The sequence below is a fragment of the Seriola dumerili genome, unplaced genomic scaffold, assembly GCF_002260705.1.
Source record: "Seriola dumerili isolate Sdu_G_001 unplaced genomic scaffold, Sdu_1.0 BDQW01000531.1, whole genome shotgun sequence".
Classification (NCBI taxonomy): domain Eukaryota; kingdom Metazoa; phylum Chordata; class Actinopteri; order Carangiformes; family Carangidae; genus Seriola; species Seriola dumerili.
In genome coordinates, this window is record NW_019174786.1 from 1,004,365 (window position 1) to 1,024,083 (window position 19,719).

At 38.6% G+C, this 19,719-nt stretch overlaps 3 protein-coding genes and 1 pseudogene across 3 annotated transcripts; 2 read left to right on the top strand and 2 right to left on the bottom strand.

The window, feature by feature from the left end:
- Nucleotides 1-693: 693 nt before the first annotated feature.
- Nucleotides 694-2,663, top strand: LOC111235669 (interleukin-8-like). Its single transcript, XM_022764194.1, has 4 exons — nucleotides 694-869; nucleotides 1,006-1,114; nucleotides 1,262-1,342; nucleotides 1,895-2,663. Exons 1-4 carry the CDS (start codon nucleotides 809-811, stop codon nucleotides 1,989-1,991), a joined length of 348 nt encoding a protein of 115 aa, XP_022619915.1. The 5' UTR covers nucleotides 694-808; the 3' UTR covers nucleotides 1,992-2,663.
- Nucleotides 2,664-4,683: 2,020 nt separating this feature from the next.
- On the top strand, nucleotides 4,684-11,164 carry LOC111235656 (interleukin-8-like). Its single transcript, XM_022764177.1, has 3 exons — nucleotides 4,684-4,878; nucleotides 6,596-6,731; nucleotides 10,464-11,164. Exons 1-3 carry the CDS (start codon nucleotides 4,827-4,829, stop codon nucleotides 10,588-10,590), a joined length of 315 nt encoding a protein of 104 aa, XP_022619898.1. The 5' UTR covers nucleotides 4,684-4,826; the 3' UTR covers nucleotides 10,591-11,164.
- LOC111235655 lies at nucleotides 7,306-9,362 on the bottom strand (annotated as a pseudogene).
- Nucleotides 11,165-14,151: 2,987 nt separating the features above from the next.
- On the bottom strand, nucleotides 14,152-17,176 carry trmt10b (tRNA methyltransferase 10B). The gene is made up of 8 exons (XM_022764163.1): nucleotides 17,032-17,176; nucleotides 16,651-16,759; nucleotides 16,388-16,521; nucleotides 16,047-16,199; nucleotides 15,699-15,777; nucleotides 15,098-15,165; nucleotides 14,855-14,978; nucleotides 14,152-14,779 (listed from the first exon to the last, which is right to left on the bottom strand). Exons 1-8 carry the CDS (start codon nucleotides 17,161-17,163, stop codon nucleotides 14,643-14,645), a joined length of 936 nt encoding a protein of 311 aa, XP_022619884.1. The 5' UTR covers nucleotides 17,164-17,176; the 3' UTR covers nucleotides 14,152-14,642.
- Between the last annotated feature and the right edge of the window lie 2,543 nt (nucleotides 17,177-19,719).

Sequence of the window (19,719 nt, forward strand, 5' to 3'; positions counted from 1 at the left end):
AGATGCACAGTCACTGTTTGGAAACTGATCTGTTCAACAAAAATGATCATGGAAACATTTTGTGCTCCAGGGAAAACAGGAAGACACCTTTCCAAAAGAAGATTTCTGAGGGTAGTTTAAAAGCTTTGGCTGACAGAGGTAAAACGAGCTGGGTCAGATGAAGTCAGCTTTATTGATACATCACTAAAACAGAAGTTAGAGGACACTTTTCATATAGTACTCCTTATAATATTATTAACAAGGACCCAGTATTCCTCCATTAGTAAGCGCTTGGGAATAGTAGCAGGGAAAAACTCTTTCTTTATCAGGTAAAGAAACCTCAGACAAAAACCAGTGCCAGTGCAAATGTGACTTGTGTGATAGTGTTTGGAAATATGCTGGATGAGGGTCTATCAATACTGTGAACACTGATAATGGAGGGACAGTGCCAACAGCAGATGTGTCTCAACATGAGGAACCCATTCATACACATGGAGGAAGTCTTTAAAGGGAAGTGAAAATTGAACCTAGTCAACCTGGATTCTCTGGAAAGAGGGAATGGACTATAAATGTTGCAGCAATAGTGTGGGAAGCCAGCGGAGTGGGGGGTGGGGGGTGGGGGTTCCAAGACTTCTCTGGAAGAGTATTCGCCTCACTGTGATTGTATAAAAAGGAGGTCCAGAAAGCATGAGGCAACCAGTCTTTCATGCTCAGGCACCACAAGGAGAGTAAAGTTAAGATTCTGCATATCTGAGGAGCAGAACAGTTTGAGACTCGAAAGATAAATCGATTCAGCAGATCCTACTAATTCCTACCATTTAAGACAAGGATGAATACTGCAATCCAGTGCATCGTCCTCCTGGCCTGCATGGTCATCTGCTCTTCAATGTGTAAGTGTGCTAATTTATTGGACTGTTTGTTGTTTTTCTGCATTTATGTGACTTGAAATGAGCTAAACTCTGACACTCTGCTTCTTCTGCTCGGTCTAACATTTCTATATATACATATACTATTTTTTTTTTACAGCTATTAAGCGCTGCCAGTGTGTAAAAACAAAAGGGCATGTGAACCCAAATCTCATCACTGATGTCAAGGTGTATAAACCTCGTCCATACTGCAACAGGACAGAAGTGATGTAAGTACCTGCAGTACCATGAAAATAAGAAATAGACCTTTTTTCTGATTTGTCATTGCTTGATTTGTGTTGATTTTCCAGTGACAGTAATTTGTAAGTGTTCTTTAGAGAGTTGTTTTACATTAAAGCTTTCTCTTTCTCCCACAGTGTCTTACTGAAAGACAATAATCTGATGTGTCTCGACCCCAAAAAAAGATTCACCCAAACAATCCTGAAAGTAATCGAAATGTAAGTCAAATGACATTTTTTTTTTTTTTTTTTTAGATGGTTCACTTTCATATGCCACTGGGCATGAATTGACGCTCATGTAATTAGATATGGGAGAGCTTGCCAATTGAAGTGCTTGGGAAGAAAGTAACATTTCTGCATCCCTCCAGCTGCTCGAGTAGAGGCAGCCGATGCCAAAGGAAAGAAGAGGTTTCTATTAAGCATATTTTAAGCTGCAACCCAATCCAACATTTAATGCATTTTTAGTTGCACACTAGAGTTAGAGTAGTGGTTCCAAATCTGGAGACGCAGACTCTTTGTTTCAACTCATATCTGAAGTCACATTCCGAGTAGAAAGAAAGCATCGTTTTGCATTGATTTACAATGCCAAAGAATCCATTCTTTAGCTTGTGAATAATTGAATAGATTTACATATTAAAACTAATCATTTTCAAAAAATGTTGAGAAGAAAAACATGCATCTGACATGACATTTGGTCAAATGTTGAAACCAATGTTTTAGATGATTGAAATTTCAAATTAAAAGTTGACCATGATATGTTTGTATTCACAGGCAGAGGGCACAACGAGCTGCTAAGATGAACACCACTGTCCCAAAAACCATCACAGTGGAAGCCACAACGTCAAACACAATAGCACCAGTATCATAAATACACCGGATGTTCATCATTTCAGTTCATTGGCAGAGAGAGCAGCACACCTCCTTGAAGTCAGGGTACGACTGGTGCACATCCTGCTTGTTTTTTTTTTAAAAAGGTGGCACAAAACTGACTTGTTTTACTTTGCTTGTAGTTCACTGAAGGATACAAGAATGAGGTTTCCACACTGGCAGCTATAACTAAAAGCAAGATGTAAATGTGATAAATACTTAATACTCCAGCAGCCCTAACTGAGTGTTATATTATATATTATGGCATATTTAGAAACAGTTTGTGAAGCCAGTGAAATGTCCTTAGGGACAGACACAGACACTGTTGAGATTATACTTTGGTGGGATGGAAAGTCCTTCCCTCCATCTGTGATGTGTTTACACTGATGGGACTGTTGTTTTTCTATCTAAATTTTGCCTTAAGGTTGAATCCATGGTTAATGGGCAGAAGGTTTCTCTACTACGCTGATCTAAGACTGTGTAAAATCAATGTGCAATTTCAATTAAGATTTATTTGTGTTTGTTTGTATAATTTGAAGAATTTCTTTTTTACAAATGTGTATTTATGTGCGCACATATCTGTATGTGTGTCATGTTTGTTTTTGTTTTTTGCCAAGACTCAAATCATAATCTGCCAAACTATCTCTTGCCGAGAAGAGCCGAAAAACTGCAATAAATCTGATATTTTAAAAAAGAAAATTGTGACATCTTGGTATTTTATTATGAATAAATAACCAGTTCTCAGCTCAGAAGCTGCCGGGGGAAGTGGTTTTCTTTCCTTTCTTTCCTCTAGGTGGCTGTATTCTTCAATATTTAGTACATACAGTTTCACTGCAGTCAATCATCTGTATTTGTCTGTTGCTGTTGTTTTGCTCCACCTTGACTCATGAACACGAAGACTGAGCTGTAGGTGCACATGGTTTGATAATAAGAAAATGTATAGACACCACAGTCAACGTTAAAACTAAAGGACGGAGGCTATACTTTGCTTTTACCTTAATGCTAATGTCAGCATGCTAACATGCTCACAGTGATAAGTTGAGCAGGTACAATGTTTATGATGTTCACCATCTTGCTAAAATATTGGACAGAATCACATTTGTTGATTCATCCCATACTGGTGGTTGGACTGACATTCCTTCGTTCTTTCTTTCTTTCTTTCTTTCTTTCTTTCTTTCTTTCTTTCTTATCTGTCATCACCACTCCCTAACCATCAAAATATTTTACTGTTTGTTTCTCTCACACTACCATTTAATCGGATCAGTATTGTGTCTTTTTCCATGCCTTTCTTGGAGGGTGGGTACGCTAGGCAATCTCTCTTTTACAAGAACACCTCGATCACATTCCCAAACATGTTTGTTCCTTGAACCAACAAACTAGACGCAGTTTACCTTATTTTCTGTTATTCTATTTCCTTTTCTAGCTTTTGTTGTGTTCACTCTCCAGCCTCCATCACTAACCAGCTGGAAAAAGAAATTCCAGCAATCAGTTGGTCACAGGTATTATTTATATGTGTACATACTTTGTTAATATCCTTATCAACCCAAAACGGACAGTATATATATATATATATACAGTGTTATGGTCTTTTTGTGTTTTGGTAAGTAAAAATCCCATTAAATATCCCCTTGTTTTTCAAAAGGTCACAATTTTGTAAAGTCATACTGTAATACATCATTTCATTTCTTACATGTCATGTGGGCTTGAGGCTTCGCATGATGACCCACTTTTATTCCACATTCATGGCCCAGACGTCACATGCTGTCAATCATAAGGGAGCAATATTTCTCAAGTCAAACCAGAAAGCACTCTGTCCATAAAATAAGGTGATGTGAGTCTTTACCCGCTGCCGAGGTGGTTGTGGTTTCTTTCTGTCTGTCTGCTTATTTGTTTATTTCTGTCTTTTGTTTCAGACGTTTCCGCAGATACTGACACAAAACAAGTTTTCAGCTAAATTTGATGATGATTCATCACTATTCACTATGTGTTAATACTTTGTGTAAAATTAACTTTCATGTTGTCTTTTTAAAACAGTTTAAATATCTTCATCTCTACCCCAGTCCAACATTACACACTTAGTGGAGATTATGTTTATTACTGTTAATTAAAACCGAAAATGAAATTAAGAGCTAGGTGTTAAAACACTGTCTGCACAGCCTGCAAAATATTGACTAATTCTGCTTTAATACAATCAATCAATAAATACAACAGCCGGTCTAAAACACATATTCACCACACATGGGAATGAGAAAATAAATAAAACTGTGCCAGAAGATTAGAGCAAGGTCTGAAAAAGCCCCTAGGAATAAAACCTTAAGATCATCAACAACAACACTGTGTCACAGAGTCATATGTACTGCAGCCTCGGGGAAAATTGAGCTTGTTTACAAAACAGTATCTGATGATCATTATAAATTTCCTTTTTAGTAGTTAAGAGTTTAATTGTTCTGCAGAGTTATGTCAAGCAGATGAGGAATAAGACTGTTGTTCCATTGTCCAGACAGGCACACTTCATCTGTGTGATACAGTTCTGCAGCCGCTGACCGCAACCTGTCGTCCCTTAACCTCAGTCGGGCCTCTGGTCTGTCCCTAACCTCACTATCCCATGACTATCTTCTGCTGCACATGTGGAAATGTCAAAGTGAAACCTATACACACACACACATACACACACACACAGACAAGGGTTTTCTTCCTCAAATCTCCCACAGCCAAGTTGATGAGGAGCACATGATCACTGTGTGTTTAAATACTGGAGTGGACATGTATGTAAACAGTCTCAACAGCTGTACAAAATCTGCCTGTGTTCAAGGACATCAGCTGCTGCCTTAACAGGATGAAGCTCTGCGTGGTGCTTGTGTTTCTGGCCCTCTCTGTTGACATTAACGGTAAGAGCTACACAGCTACACACACTTCCTGTGGTTAAGGTCAGGGTTTTAGTGCGGCGCATGACTCAAGCAGCTTGGAATGAACGTTTAATGAGGGGTACAGGAAACTGAAGCTTCAGAGATGTATGGAGAAATGTAAATCTGGTAACAACAGCTGATTTTCATGGGGACATTAAACACATCCAGGTTCGTAGATAGTTGGAGATGTTTACTCTGATCCAAGAGGCTTCCTCAGTTCTGACTGACAGGTGAGGAGATCCGGGTGTTCAGCCTCTGTGGGGTCGTTAATAAGGCCATTGATGTCATTTGGTTCGTTAGTGCATTTGTCATTACAGTTGCTGGAAGTCACCTAAGGCCAAGTGTGAATGTAATAGACAGATAGCCTCATGTGACTCCAACAACAACTGCCGCTAACGCTTCGCCTCAGGTGACTCTAACAACTGTCGTTACACAACCAGGTGTGCCAGCCAAGCCCAGCTGCCCTTGACTCAACTTTCCTCGTACATTAAACATGCTATCAAAATCCAGAATAGGGAATTCTTTTAACCTGTGAGCGAACCACCACTGTTTTGCAACATTAGACGAAACTCCAGTATGTGACAATATATAATAATAATAATTAACCTCTTGAAATTTGGATTGCAGGACTTTTTAAGTGCTTTCGCACATTTCAGGCAGCCATTCGTTTCTATTCATTTCACCAAAAAATGAAAATCAATTTTTGCTCCATCATGTGAAGATTGCGTCTGCTTTTATTGTCATTAAAGTTCAGCTTTTGGTGCACGGTATTGCAGCTGTTAGTGGTCACTAATTTGAAATGTCTATTATTGTGCTACATGACTATACAGTAACTTGTGCAAACATAAATGCGGACATAGATTACCTGCAAAAATGTTTCAAGTCTTCCCGGTGATTTTTATATTCTAGTCAAATGAAATGGAAAGCAGTGGCTGCTTGGAAGGTGGTGCATAATTTTATAATAATAATAATAATAATAATTTATATATATATTTTTTGTAAGATTAATTCATTGTCTTTGGAAACTTTCAGATTTTGACCAGAATTTAAAAAGAGTGGTGGATCCACTAAATGGCCCAATGCACAAAAACATGATTGTGTAATAACACAGAAGGGTTGAATGTGCAACATTTTTATGCACATAGAATTAATTTAAATGATGATCACTGACTGGACTCATCGTGTATTACAACATCTCAGTGAGTCTTTCCAGTTTGTTGTAAGAATACAGAATATGACTGTTACCGCACATTGACTCTGCGTATTTAACTTGTAGTAAACAGGAAGATGAGTGGGAGAGAAAATGAAGAAGTGCCTGTTAGGAGAAAAGGGCATGTCAGCATTTTATTCATGAATAATGTTGCACCTGATCTCATCAAGATAAGGCAAGATCTCAGTAAAACTGAACAAAAGGTTGCAGTAAAATTGAATTTGTTGTAGGGTCCAAGAGGTGAACTAGTGACTTCAGGCGAATAATGACAAACGTTTGCAGGACGAAGCCAAATTAAAACTTCTGCCAAAGTAAATCACTGCTGAGGTGATAGTGGAAAAGAAAACACGAGCTAATCAGCAACAGCCTCTGCTCTGCTGGACTTGAAGTTTATTTTCACAATTTACAAAATCTCTTCCAAAGAAGAAAAGCCTCTAATGATATGTTTGCTTTAAATCTGTGTTCTGACTGAATGTCTGTTGACGGCAGGAATGCCGCCGATCAGCAGGGACTTCAACACACACTGTCGGTGCCTTCAGGTGGAGTCGAGGATCATCCCTCCAGACAATCTGAGGAGCATCAAGCTCCTCCCCGAAGGGCCTCACTGCTCAGACATAGAAGTAATGTAAGTGAATTCTTGACACAAAGGCAAATGGATTATTCATTAACAGTCAATTAACAATGTGATAAATAGCCATCAGAATTTCCCAAAGCTAAAGGTAACATCTTGAATTTGATTATTTGGTGAAATTGATGGTATAAAACCCAAATATGATCCTGTGCTGTGGCTACCAATGAGGACAGTCATGACTTTGATGTTGTTTATGAGAGTTTTATTGACATGACCCGATAGGAGTTTACATTCAGCAGTTTCACACAGATACACTTGTTTTGACATAATACGTTTGAATATTGCTTTTAGGAATAAAAATTAAGCTGAACAAATTAAAGTCAATGAGATGTAGCTTCTTCATCTGAAACAGTATTTGAATATTCGTTTAGGGAAAAATTACAGGAAACAATACTAAGCAGTTAATGGTACATCATTTAAAAAATGAAAGATCATTTATTCATTCATTTCCCAAAGTGGAAATAACATATACATCTCCCCAACTTATACTGTACACATACACACCCTGTAAAAACCTAAACATTTTACCACATACAATTATTACATTTTTTTTCTTAAACAAGCTGCTAAACAAAACTGTCAAAGTTGTCAGAAGTAAAACACATAGGAATTATATATGTGTGTTTGAGGGCAAGTATTAATTAAACAATAAATTGTACAGAAAGTGTTGAAGTTATTATTTTGTTGACAGCTATGAGACCGTCCTCAGAAAGCTTTCAAACCCCATTAGAAATGATCTATTTTTCAGGCATCTTCACAAATTGGTGTTCTCTGTAGGGAGGGCAGTCTCAGATTTGAGAGTCTTCCTCTGTGGTGCTCGGGACAGGTCATTTGCAGGGGTGGTCACCATTTTCAGTCTCTGTCTAAGTGTTCCTGGAGTCACAGCCAGACAGTAGAGTAACCAAATTGGTGCAATGAGGACTGAAGAGAAAGAAAGAAATAGCCCAAGGGCATAGCCCCACCACGGGTACTGGTAGGTGCTGTATCTCAGAGAGGTGAATTCGGCCAGAAATAAAAGGAATATGATTACAGACACACATGGAGTGATGAACCTCCAACAGTATTTCATATAAGGTGAAGGGCAGTACCCAATCATGTCTGTAATACTATTGTAATACCGATCAGCGCCATATACCCATCCTATACAAATGGACTCCATAATGGCAAAAAGTATGAATGGGATCCCAGAACAGGCGTAGTAATCAAAAAGCTGAAATACATAGAGTCCTCCCTCAGTGACCATAAAGAGACCCATGAGGAAGGATACAGCACAGATGACCAGCAGAAGTAGTTTGCATCGATGCCCAGTGAAAAAGAAGGATGGATAGATATCTGATATGGATGTGATGACACCTTCAAGATACACAAACTGACTATCTAGTCCAAGGAGGATAATCATAATGAAGAAGAAGGCAGCCCAGAGTTGGGGTAAAGGCATCAGAGCTACTGCTCGAGGGTAGGCAATAAATGCCAGGCCAGGGCCGGACTCAGCCACTGCTGAGATGTTCACACCCAACTCATAGGACATGAAGCCGAGGACAGAGAATATTGCAAAGCCAGCAATGAAGCTGGTCGCACTGTTCAACATGCACAGGGCAAATACGTCTTTGTAGCAGTTGTTGTTGTATTTGTTGTAACTTCCCAGAGATACCAAACAGCCTGTGCACAAACCATTGGAGAATAATACCTGACTCGCTGCATCTATCCACACCTGAGGATCCGTCAGACGTGTTGGATCAGGAGAGAGGTAAAATCGTATACCATCCATGGCCCCTGGCAATGTCAGTCCGCGGATCAGCAACGCAGTCATCATCACATAAGGAAATGTGGCCGTGAAGTAGACCACCTTTCCTGAATACTTGACTCCTTTCCAGATACAGAAATAACAAACAATCCAGCTCAGCAGAAGACACCCAGCCAGGTCCCAGCGTATGTTACCGATCTGTTCGATTCCTTCAGACAAACCCAGGACTCTCCTCTGCCAGAATTCTTCAACTGAAGATGTTGAGTTTTGAGAAACGGGATTAAGTGATGAATGGTTCAGTCGATAATCAACGCAGTCCACAGTATTCCACGTGTTGTTACAACTTGCCCAGGGAAGTACAGTGTTGAAGGTGGAGAATAGGTAGAAGAGAGCCCAAGCCAAGATGACGATATAATACACTGAAGTGTAAAGTACAATTAGTTGACTTCCATAGCCTAAACCTTCAAGTAAAGGACATACTTTCCTCCAACATGTGACCATGCCCTGACTAGTTAACTGTCCCAGAGAAAGCTCCAGAAAAAAGATGGGGATTCCACATGTGAAGAGGAAGAAAATGTAAGGAATCAAAAAAACCCCACCTCCATTTTTGAAGCACAGATATGGAAATCTCCAGACGTTGCCCAGACCAATGATAGTTCCGATTATCGCAAAAATGAACTCCATCTTGTTGGCCCACTGGCCTCTCTTATCACACTGTGATGTAGGGTGATTTGGATTGCTCTCATCTTTCATCAGTTCAATCTCTGCATTAGGTGCTGGGTCCATTTGGACAGGGCTGCTGTGATGTGCCTCTGGTATGATGATGAGGATTCAGTATCGGACTCTTGGGGTTTTAAAAGCTCCTTGCAGTCAGTTAAGGTTTGCACTTGACTCAAACTCCATGGTTGGGTGCCAGGTGCGGATCCTTTATGTACCTTGTAAAAACAACATTTTTGTATCGATGCCAAGAAGTTATTACACAACAGGTGTAGACATGTACAGGGATATCAAAACAGACACATCTGTAAAACAAAGTCAAATAAATGCAAACAAGAAAAACTAGAATTACTGTTACAGCGTCGAACAACAGCAAGAAGTGTTTTATTATAGAAGATAGTATAAACATGTCCTCAGTATTATTACTGTGTATTTGGGGGTTTTAACTGAGGATTAGTTTACACACTACAATTACATGTAAATTACATTTTGTAGGTGTTGTTTTTTCAGTCAGTATTTTTAAATTTGACTATTTGTAAGCCAAAAATATTCTAAAATAAGGTGATTTTGTCTTTCTCCACCTGAATTATGTTCTGGCATTAGGGAAAATACTTTGTTTACATGTACTGAAACATAGACCGCTGCAAAATTTCAGTCTTAGTATTATTGGATCTTGCCACCATCGACCAAAACTCGTTAGTAGACAGACTGGAAAACTCACCTTAAAGATATAGCAAGATTTAATGGACTTATTCCTGCACAAGACTCAGAAAAACCGGTCCATGCTTTCATCTTTAGTTGGCTCAATTACTGTAATGGTGTCTAAGCAGGTCTCTAGTCAATCAGACATATCTGCTCCCAGAAAACTCGAACTCTGAGATGCTTTAAATTGAAGTTTAAAAGTTTCATCCCTGCCACTGGCTTTTAATAATTTTAATAATGACTTTTAGCTTATTTTGTCTTGTATTTTATTTCACTTTTATTCTATGTGTCTTTTAATATTACCGTTTGTTTCTTTTATAGCTTGTCTTTTTGCCTTCTCTGTCTCTCATGACACACTTTGAATTGCCTTGTCCCCCAAGGGTGTAACGAATTCATGTTGCCCTTGAAAAAGCATTTAGATCAGAGTGTGTTTTGATATCTTTTTTCCAGAGAGAAAAGAAACTGAGAGAATTGTATGGGTGGATTTGCTCTATAGACTTCATGACCTCATTGTTTCTCAAATCCTTGCTACGGCTCTAACTGTGATATGTGTTTTTAATCAGAGCTGGACTGGCGAGCGGGGAGAAGGTCTGCCTGAATCCTCGGTCCTCCTGGGTCAGGAAGCTGATCCACTTTGTTCTTGAGAAACAGTTACATCAGCGAGCGCCACTCCCCAAGAATCGGACATGAATTCATTATGTTCCAAATCAACAACTTATCTGTAACCCCTTTCTGCCACAATGAGCCGTGCTGTTTTACTTTAAAGAATGACACATAAAATTTAACCAGTCTGTGTATCTTTAATTTCTTTTTATTCTTTTTTTTTTTTTTCCCGGTGGTAGTTTTATTTCTTTGAGTTTCTATTTCAGAATGATATTTCTTCTGGTTGTTTTTACCAAATATTTTATGCACATTTTCCAGAAAAAGAAAAAAAAATTAATAAAGGGCTGAAAAGTGTGTCATTATATTTCAATGTAAAGTAAGCAACCAGCTCTAATGTAAAAGTGTTGGAAGACTACTGTTTGTAAAGAGTGAAGTGTGGCCTGAAATGTAAATATTTTCTCTCTGTACAAGTTTGATTTTGTGACTATTTGAAAACTGGTTTTGTATGTAGAGCCTCTCTTCTGATTGGCTAACTGAACAGTTGTTGCCAGAGCTCCAGAGAGGAGCTTGAGAAAGGAGATGTAAAACTACACTGAGATATTTTTTGGCTCTAATATATCTTTCTTCTGGATCAACACTTCAAATAAAATGTTTGCTTCAACTTTTTTGTCCCCACAAATTTGTCTTGCTGCCGAATAAAACACAGAACACACAGCCAAATTTAATGGCTCGCCAACCAATAGCTGCTGATACATTTCACTCTAAACCACAGATGTGAACCTCACCATCCTCCAGAGACCATGAATATTTTTACATTTCCTGGCAATCCATCCAGTAATGGTTGATCCATCATCAGTCAAAACAATCATCAGCATCATCTGAGTGTTTGTGTCAAAGACTGATGGGTCCTGTTCTTGAAAGCACAGTTGTAAGTACAGATTTCCCTTGTTTTTCCCCAAACCTCCATTCATCCATGGAGGTTTGCCATCATGCTGCTCCTTCGCTTCCAAGTAAAGGCAATTTTTTTTACATTCCCCAAATCCACATATTTGTCTCTGAGGACTTGAAGACATCGGGTCTCAGTATTAAGAGGAATTCATTTTAAAAATGCCTTTAGTAAAAAGTAAAATGTGAAACAGGACATTATAATGCACAGTAAAGAAATAAATGCCTGATTTAACATACTGTCATGACTCTGAGTGTGTGCATTGATTGACAGGTTCATTCCCCTAAACTTTGCTGCACCGGCTGGACTGATACAGCATCATCATTAGCAATGCATGGAATTCAATGACCTCAGGTTATAGACAAGACTGACAAAGTCTGAAGTGACACAATATTACAAACCTGTCACAAGACATTGATTCATTTTGGTTTTATGTCAGGCAGACAAATTCTGCTTTAAAACTGTTCGTGTCTCAGGAAACAAATTTCAACATCCACATGTCACAATCACTTTTCCAAGGAGATTTCTTTGGGAGCTCCTCATTCATGGTAGTCACTCAGCGTGAGGAGGTAGTGTCATATTCAATATTTAATATGTGACTTGTATCGCATACAAACTGTTTAACTGTTTCAGTCCAAATTGCATTCATTTTCTGGTTGTGCCCTCTGTCTTCTGGGTATCCATTTTGAATACATAACATAGAACTTACAGTTTGTGCAGTAGTACTAGTTGTTGGTAAAGCAGTCTGGATTCCAGTGGATATCTCAAAACGTCTTCCTCTGCTGTAGGAAAGTATGTTTTAACCAAAGCCTTCATAAGGACTCTGTGCAGAGAGGCTTATGAAACAGCATGAACTGAGATTTGACTGGTGTCTGAGAGTGCTGGGGCCCTCTTCCAGATATTTATGAAATCACTCGTTGATGTCAATGTCAAGAGCCAGAAGGTTTTTGTTCTGCAGATATGCTGTTTATTTATCTTGTCATTGATTCATGTGCTCTGTCATTTAAGAAAGGGTTTCCGATACATTTCATTTAACATTTTTCCCACAAAAATATCTGTAACTCTTAAGAAATAATGTCGGGGAGTATCAGAGCTATCATGTGGAAGGGAAATAGATTTCTTTTCCTGTCTTCTTTTCTTAGTTATCATAGTTATTATCCTTGTTATCTTAGTTATTATTAGAATGGTGATAAACAGTAAAAAACATCCACATTGAGGATTAAAATTTAAATCCCTTAAAAAGGAGTGAAGGGTTGCAACCTACAAGAGACACTCACATTTGTTGAACACAATGCCATCCAAAAACATCTCAAACGTGTGATGAAACAAGTTAAACCTTCATCCAGACAGCTACATATAAACAAACACACACACACACACACACACACACACACACACAAAAGATTCTGTGTAAACCTCAAACAGCAGGCAGGTTGTTTCACGCTTCACATGCATGAATACTGAAGGCTCTGTTGTTACAATTTGATTAAAATCTAGGATTTTGAAGGAGACAGTTGTCCTGAGAAATCTGTTGCAATTATCTAAGGAGAGCATGATTCAGGGCCAGGCCGGAAAGACGGCATCATGGAGCAAGATCAAAATCTTAGTGTGTTTTGATATTTATCACTGGAGATGTCTGAGAACCAGTAGATGAAAATAAAAAAAACACTGCAGCAATCTAGTCTGCTGAATACACCAGTACAGGACAAAGGATGATTTAAAAACCTCAATGGTGGCACTTGGGTGATTCAGTGATTTTGAGAAATTAATTTTAAGATTATTAATAGAGATTTTCAAGCAATACAAATATACAGAAAGACTCAATCAAGCTGGTTGGACCAGAAAATACAGTAAACACTGCAGTCGATGTTCATCTCTGGTTTCTCTGCCAACAGTCATTTAGGAGCCAGAAGATGAATCGGTCTAGAAAAGATCAGATTGTATTCGAACAGGAAAAAAAACCCTTTGAAAAAATGGTGGATAACAAATATACCAGCTATTTGAAGAATCTCTAAAAATGATACAGCACAGCTCATTAGCCTGAAAAATGTAAAAAGATAAAACAGAGAAGTTACAGTAGATTTCTTACTGCAGGCATGACCTGAAGGAAGGTAATCCTCCAACACATCCTCCCTCTTTTAAACCATTTCATTGCTAAATTGCACCTGGTAGCAGAGTTGCTACATTTATTTTCTCAGTTTCTGTTGCAAAATATTTACTATGTAATAAATCATACTGAACACACAAAACTACTGTATATTTATATTAGGATTTTATGTACAAGAACTGATTAGATAAATATTCTCTGCAGGAACGCTAACAGAAAACTACTCATTCCCGGTCAATTTACGTAGACAAACCTCAGGGATTTGTTTACTATAATAATATAAATAAACATTTAATTCTCTATCAAAGTAATTAAAAATGATCTTGTTCACTGCTGCTGAACTGCATAAAAATTACTCGAGAAAATGTCACAAATGCTTCTCGGTGTCATGGTTTGCTATGGCAGACACACCTTAGTTTTGTTTGGACCTTTCGCACTTCCTGTTTTATTTTGTAATTGGTTTCCTTGTGTGTCAGTGTTTTTGCTTCCTGTCTTGGTCCTGTTTCTGTGTGGTGATTGTCTGCCCCGCCCTAATGTGTTTCACCTGTGTGCAATCACCCTTGCCTCCTTCGTCTATATAGTCTGTGGGCTCCCCTTTGTCTGGGTCGGTTTGTCTCTGTTGTCCCTCTGTTGTCTTTGTTGTCTCGGGGTTTATCCTTAGCCTGTTCATGCCTGTTGATTTCTGGATTTTCCTCAAGCTGTTCAAGTCTGGTTTGTCTTCGTTCTGTTCATGTCACCTGTTGTCATCCCCTGTGGTTCCCTGTGCTTGTGTTAGTTTAATAAACCTGTCTGCACCGACTCCCATGTGTTGGCTGCATTTGGGTCCAGCTTTACCCCTCAAACCCTGACAACCCTTACAGTTGTGACACTCGGTTTTAACCCTGAAGTCAGATGAGAACTGATAATCATCTCCCAAGATATGACATTATTTGGTTTCAGTGTAAAAATCACCAGATATGTTGAACAACAGTTTGCTGTCTTTCCTAAACAGGCACCATTATGTCAGCTCCCCTCAGGTAATTAACACATATAGTCTTTCTCTCTTAGTGTCCGTCCACATCAGCTTCTGAAATGAAAACGACGCCATTAATCCAAAGTCTGTGTTGCAGGAAGTGGCGAGGAATCATCTGGTGCAACAACATAACCCTTCCCCGGGGGAAACCATGCCTGCAGGGCGTCTGACCAGCTGCCCGTGTCACAGAAAGTCAACAAGATGTCGAACACTGTTGGAGAGAGAGAGAGACTTCATTAATAACAAACAAAAGAGGTGAGAAAAAGAGTCTGAAATCGTCGCTCACCTTGATTAACTGCCAGGATCTTTGAGTGGAAATTCTTGGCATTGTTTTTCTTCACCATGAACTCGTCTATGGGCAGCCTCGCCGTGCGGACGCTCAGTTCTCCGGCCCGCGAGAAGCTCAACTTCTGCAGAGGAGAGATGGCAATAATCAACACAGCCATACCTGACATTTATCAATAACAAAAGCTATTGAATTAGCGAGTTGTGAAGTGTGTGTTGTCCAGTTATAATCTATGCACAACACCTTCTGGATGCTTTCATCCACGAGGCCACCGAGGACGTACACCTTGTCAGCATCCACTGTTTCCAAAGCTGAAATAAAACAAGATAAAAAAAATTGTATCTTAGAGAATCAAACAGGCAAACACACTCATATGCAAATATATATATATATATATATATATATATATTCTCACTGCTGCTGCATGTTTGTTGGAGGTAAACTACTGCAGACATGAGGGAGACTTGTGCACCCCAACAGTCTTAAAAAAATAACAAAAAAAAATGTATGTTCTTTTTTATTATTATTTTTTTGAGTTTTCTTATCAAACTGGAAGTATCTGTGTTTTATTGAGGAAGTGGAATTGAAGTATAATTTAGTAAAGTACTGTACAAACAACTTTATCACTAACAGCAGTAAAGTTAGCAATAGTGGCAGAACCAGCAGTAATTTTATTTATGGACAAATGAAAGGGGTCGTGTGGCTCCCTCTGCTGGCCAAAAGATATATTTCAACCAAAGAAATTCCATCTATAAAATTCACCCCTACTGAAACTTTCAGCAACCCTGCACAAACAGACAAAATTGACTCTAAAGTGCAATTAATTAATTCAAATCCTTCAAACCTTCTTCGGCATCTGGAGAGAGGTAGATGACAGTTTCTGTAGGAAAGAGGTCCAGACAGCTTTCTTCTGTTATGTCCATCTGAAATAAGCAGGAGAAGGGAATGAAAACTGAAAACAGTCCGAGTCTGTTGCTCAATATAAAAACTATTCCCAGTCCAAGTTATAGAGGAGGTGAGTGGGACTACTGAGGCAACGCTAAGCTCCAAGACAAAGCCTTAAGGTTTCATTTTTGCATTTTACCCTGTTCACAATATAATTAACCTGACAACATACGCATACGCATTGTTCAGCAAAACTGTCCTTAGCAGTTCATATCAGGTTTAGTTGTTTCGGCGGGAGGTGACTTACCATGTAGTTGAGGAAGCCGTCGTTCATCCGTATGCACTCTCTGTAGAGACGGCTGTCCTCTCTCAGGTCTGTCAGGAACAGGTGGAACGGTCGAGCTGCCTTCTTGTTCGACCCGTACAGCCTTCTTAACTGACCAGCCAGCCGGCTTATCTCCTGAACCAGACAAACATACACAAAGAGAAGCAGGTGAACAAAAGCTGCTCTGTGGAAACTAGTACAACTGCAGCACCATTATATGAAACAAAACTAGCTGCATTGTACCTTGAGTGTTTTTAAAAACAGGATGTTTGAGAGCGAATGATGCTGGTTGCTGGTTTGAGGTTTCCTCCTCAGACACCTACCTTGTCAGACATGCAGTCAGTCATACTGAGATCAACACAGAGTTTGGACCCTGTTGTCTGGGCCTCAGCTAAACGCTCTTTTGTGATCGCCTTCATGACCCGTTTGGTAAACTGAGGACAGTCAGCATTGGCACCTACGTGACAAATAACACATAGGAACAGCAGGTGCTCTGATTATAGAAGAAGCCAAAGAAATGTAACTTTCACCTTAAATGTCATTGAAAAACAAAATGATAGTTTAATTCTGTTTGCTGGTTCTTTACCTGACTCCTGCTCACGGTTCAGTTTCCTCCTCTGCTTCTCTTCTTTCCTTTTGCTCTTCTTTGCAGCGAGCTGCCTCTCCCAGTTTCGCTGTTTCCTCAACACATTCCTCTTTTTATTGAACAAAAAAACAGTAGAAGTGTAGAACAACATGAAGAATTGTGTTTTACCAACCAAAGTAATCTAAAAACATGTAAATGACCTGTTCTCCGGACACTCAGAAAATGCATGTATCATTATTATTTTACATTTAACCGAATTAATAAAGACAATAATCAATCAATACATGGGCAGTAAAAATAATGCTACCATGTCAAGTTATACAAGGTTAGAGATTTTTAAATAGTCCTTATTTCAGATGTAAGCTTGGTAAACAAACTTACAGAACACAGCACGTCTCCTCTCCCAGGCTTTTCTTCCACCTCATCAGTCTCCACATCTATGTGAAGCAGATCCATCCCCTCTGAGACTCCATTCATCTGCATGTCACACACTTCAGAGGGAATATGTGCCATTTCAGTCTGCTGCTCTCCTCTGTATCCACTGACTTCAGATGTATCACGTGAAAATAAATACATTAAAAACACGTTATTTTCTTCTGTCAATGTCCAGATATTTCTCTAGTTTTTGTAGCAAAAAGGAATAATGGGTTTGATTAAGACAGAAAGTGTGTGTGTGTGTGTGTGTGTGTGTGTGTGTGTGTGTGTGTGTGTGGCCAAACAGTAGATAGATAGATATTTCTGACATCCTCTAAATGATACATTGAAAGCAGCATATAAAAGAGCTAAAGGTAGAAGGAAAAAAAATACATGCCTGAGCAGAGAAAGGAGTCGCTTCCAGGTTGCGAACATGTGAGCGTCGCATACGTATGACGTCATCGTAAACAAATGGTCAGGGGCTAGGAAAAAGGGGGGGTTTAATCTATAGGAAAAATGTCAATTAATAAACCAAATGTTTTGTTCACACCGATATAAATGGCCTGTTTGTTTGTTTTTCTTTATTATTGTTTATTTCATGTATTTACAATCATCAGTAAACGTCATCCTTAACTTTTCGCTTATTTTCCAGAAGAGGGCGGTGTAAGACCGATACAATGCAGTGAGGGTGAGTCAAAGAATGAACTTTTAAAAAATGATTGGTTATTATAAATTACTCCTAAAGGATTTTACTCCTAAAATATTTTCTTGAGTTATACATGATTCCATTTTCCATGTGGCTTTTTTTTTTATTATTGCCAAAAGAGAACAGAACAGCTGTACAAACAAACAGTTAAACAAGAGAATATTGTGATAAAACATGTTAGATATCAGCATTCACTTACAAAAATTGTAAAATGAATAAGAGTAACAAACAGTAAGAACAGTAAAATTCAATATAAAGAAAAAAAACGGGGCACATACATACAAATTAGGCAAAATTCAAATAAACGATAATAAAAGCTAATGATCTTCTATTAGCTTACAACTAACACAAACGACGAGCCCACGAGCTAGGTTAAACAAAGAAGATGCTACACCTACTAGCTCTCTAACAAGGTTAAACAAAGAAGATGCTACACCTACTAGCCCTCTAACAAAGTTAAACAGGGATGCGTTTTTTTTCAGTACAAATTAATTGCTTCATACACATTTGCCTTAACCTTTACAAAAGTGCATATTGGTGGCTTTGAACATTGTGTTGTAAAATGTGTTTTTCGTGTTTTCTTGGACTTAAACAGGAATTCTCATTAAAGTAAAACATTATGATGTTAGGTCATACACGGGAACTATCGTATAGTACCGTTTCTGGTCGGAAGTAAAGAAATTGGCGCACACATTTCCTTATGCTAGTTAGCTTTTCATAACGTTGAACTGTAATTTTCTCGCCTTTTCTTTAGTGACATTATCTGTACCCCTTGCTATTTTACATTTTGCGACACCTACATTCAGTAAAAAAGTATGTCGTAGGGATTGTGTAACGTCTGGGCTTTAAAAATTATAGTTACACGTCAGTTGTTGTTAGCAATTGAAGCTACCACGCTGCCTATAGGACCGCACCAACCAATGAGAGCTAACGGAGGAGGGCTTTGCCACCAGACAGCATTGTGGGTATATTAGATAAAGACAATTTATACATTACTTTACGGTTAATATATTGTTTTTCAATCAGCTGCTATGTGCAGGATGTGTTTTGTATTTTCGGTATAACGGTGTGTAAATATATGTTCAGAAGTCGTAATCGTTATTATTACCAGTTTTTAAATGTTCTTAAACGTCGCTAACTCATAGTGGCTACATAGTACATGCATAGTGGCCTTATCTGTAGTTCAAATATGATCTATTTGTGATAATTTTCTTAATAAATATAGATAGTATACGGCATGTCGTGTGAGCACCATGACAGTGACGCTCAGGATCCTCATACTAGTAGTCTGGCAAATCGTTACCAGAGTCAAGACTATACTTTCAGGGATCATTTCTATAGTTTCTGACTCGAGAAATGTGTTTCTAAAGTGTTTGGTCTCGCTAACCACGATGAAGAGTTGGTGATACTCCTTTCTGAGCGCGAAGCGGGCGAAGAGACTTGATTAACTTCACATGCTCTTCGCTTTTGATGACCGTTCACTGTCTCCTCTGGGGACAATGAGGGAAGGAGTATGATCAGAGTGGTAGTGCTATATTGTCAAATATCAATTCATTGGTTTATTTAGACGCTTTCTATCATAAAGATAATACCAGAAATGATCTGTCACAGGCTCTTGCCAAGTATAACTTAGGAAACATCATGAAGGCTAAAAATATACATTTTTTATACAGGTGTGTACAATGCATGTTGTGCAATATCCTTTATACAGCGCGGTTTGTACTTTCACTGTTTACTTGCCTCATTTAAGTCCCTTATTTATTATATAGAGATAGAGGACGTTACGTCTTCATGTTTATTTTTGTTTTATCCTGTTTAACCATTTCTGTTGGTCTCTGCGAGTTAGCAAATGTAATTTCCTACATGCTTCCTAAATTCCTACAATGACAAATGAAGTGTCTTATGTCTTATGCAGCTCAGTAGGGTAGTTTTAGGTTTAGTTATTTTGC

Excerpts from the sequence above, each read along its gene's own strand:
- LOC111235669 (XM_022764194.1), top strand. The coding sequence starts at position 809 with ATGAATACTGCAATCCAGTGCATCGTCCTCCTGGCCTGCATGGTCATC. Across the intron at positions 1,115-1,261 it reads TGCAACAGGACAGAAGTGAT|TGTCTTACTGAAAGACAATA; the intron begins GTAAGTACCTGC and ends TTTCTCCCACAG. Across the intron at positions 1,343-1,894 it reads ATCCTGAAAGTAATCGAAAT|GCAGAGGGCACAACGAGCTG; the intron begins GTAAGTCAAATG and ends TTGTATTCACAG.
- LOC111235656 (XM_022764177.1), top strand. The coding sequence starts at position 4,827 with ATGAAGCTCTGCGTGGTGCTTGTGTTTCTGGCCCTCTCTGTTGACATT. Across the intron at positions 4,879-6,595 it reads CCTCTCTGTTGACATTAACG|GAATGCCGCCGATCAGCAGG; the intron begins GTAAGAGCTACA and ends TGTTGACGGCAG. Across the intron at positions 6,732-10,463 it reads TGCTCAGACATAGAAGTAAT|AGCTGGACTGGCGAGCGGGG; the intron begins GTAAGTGAATTC and ends GTTTTTAATCAG.
- trmt10b (XM_022764163.1), bottom strand. The coding sequence starts at position 17,163 with ATGGCACATATTCCCTCTGAAGTGTGTGACATGCAGATGAATGGAGTC. Across the intron at positions 16,760-17,031 it reads GAGGAGACGTGCTGTGTTCT|AGGAATGTGTTGAGGAAACA; the intron begins GTAAGTTTGTTT and ends TTCAATAAAAAG. Across the intron at positions 14,780-14,854 it reads GATCCTGGCAGTTAATCAAG|TGTTCGACATCTTGTTGACT; the intron begins GTGAGCGACGAT and ends TCTCTCCAACAG.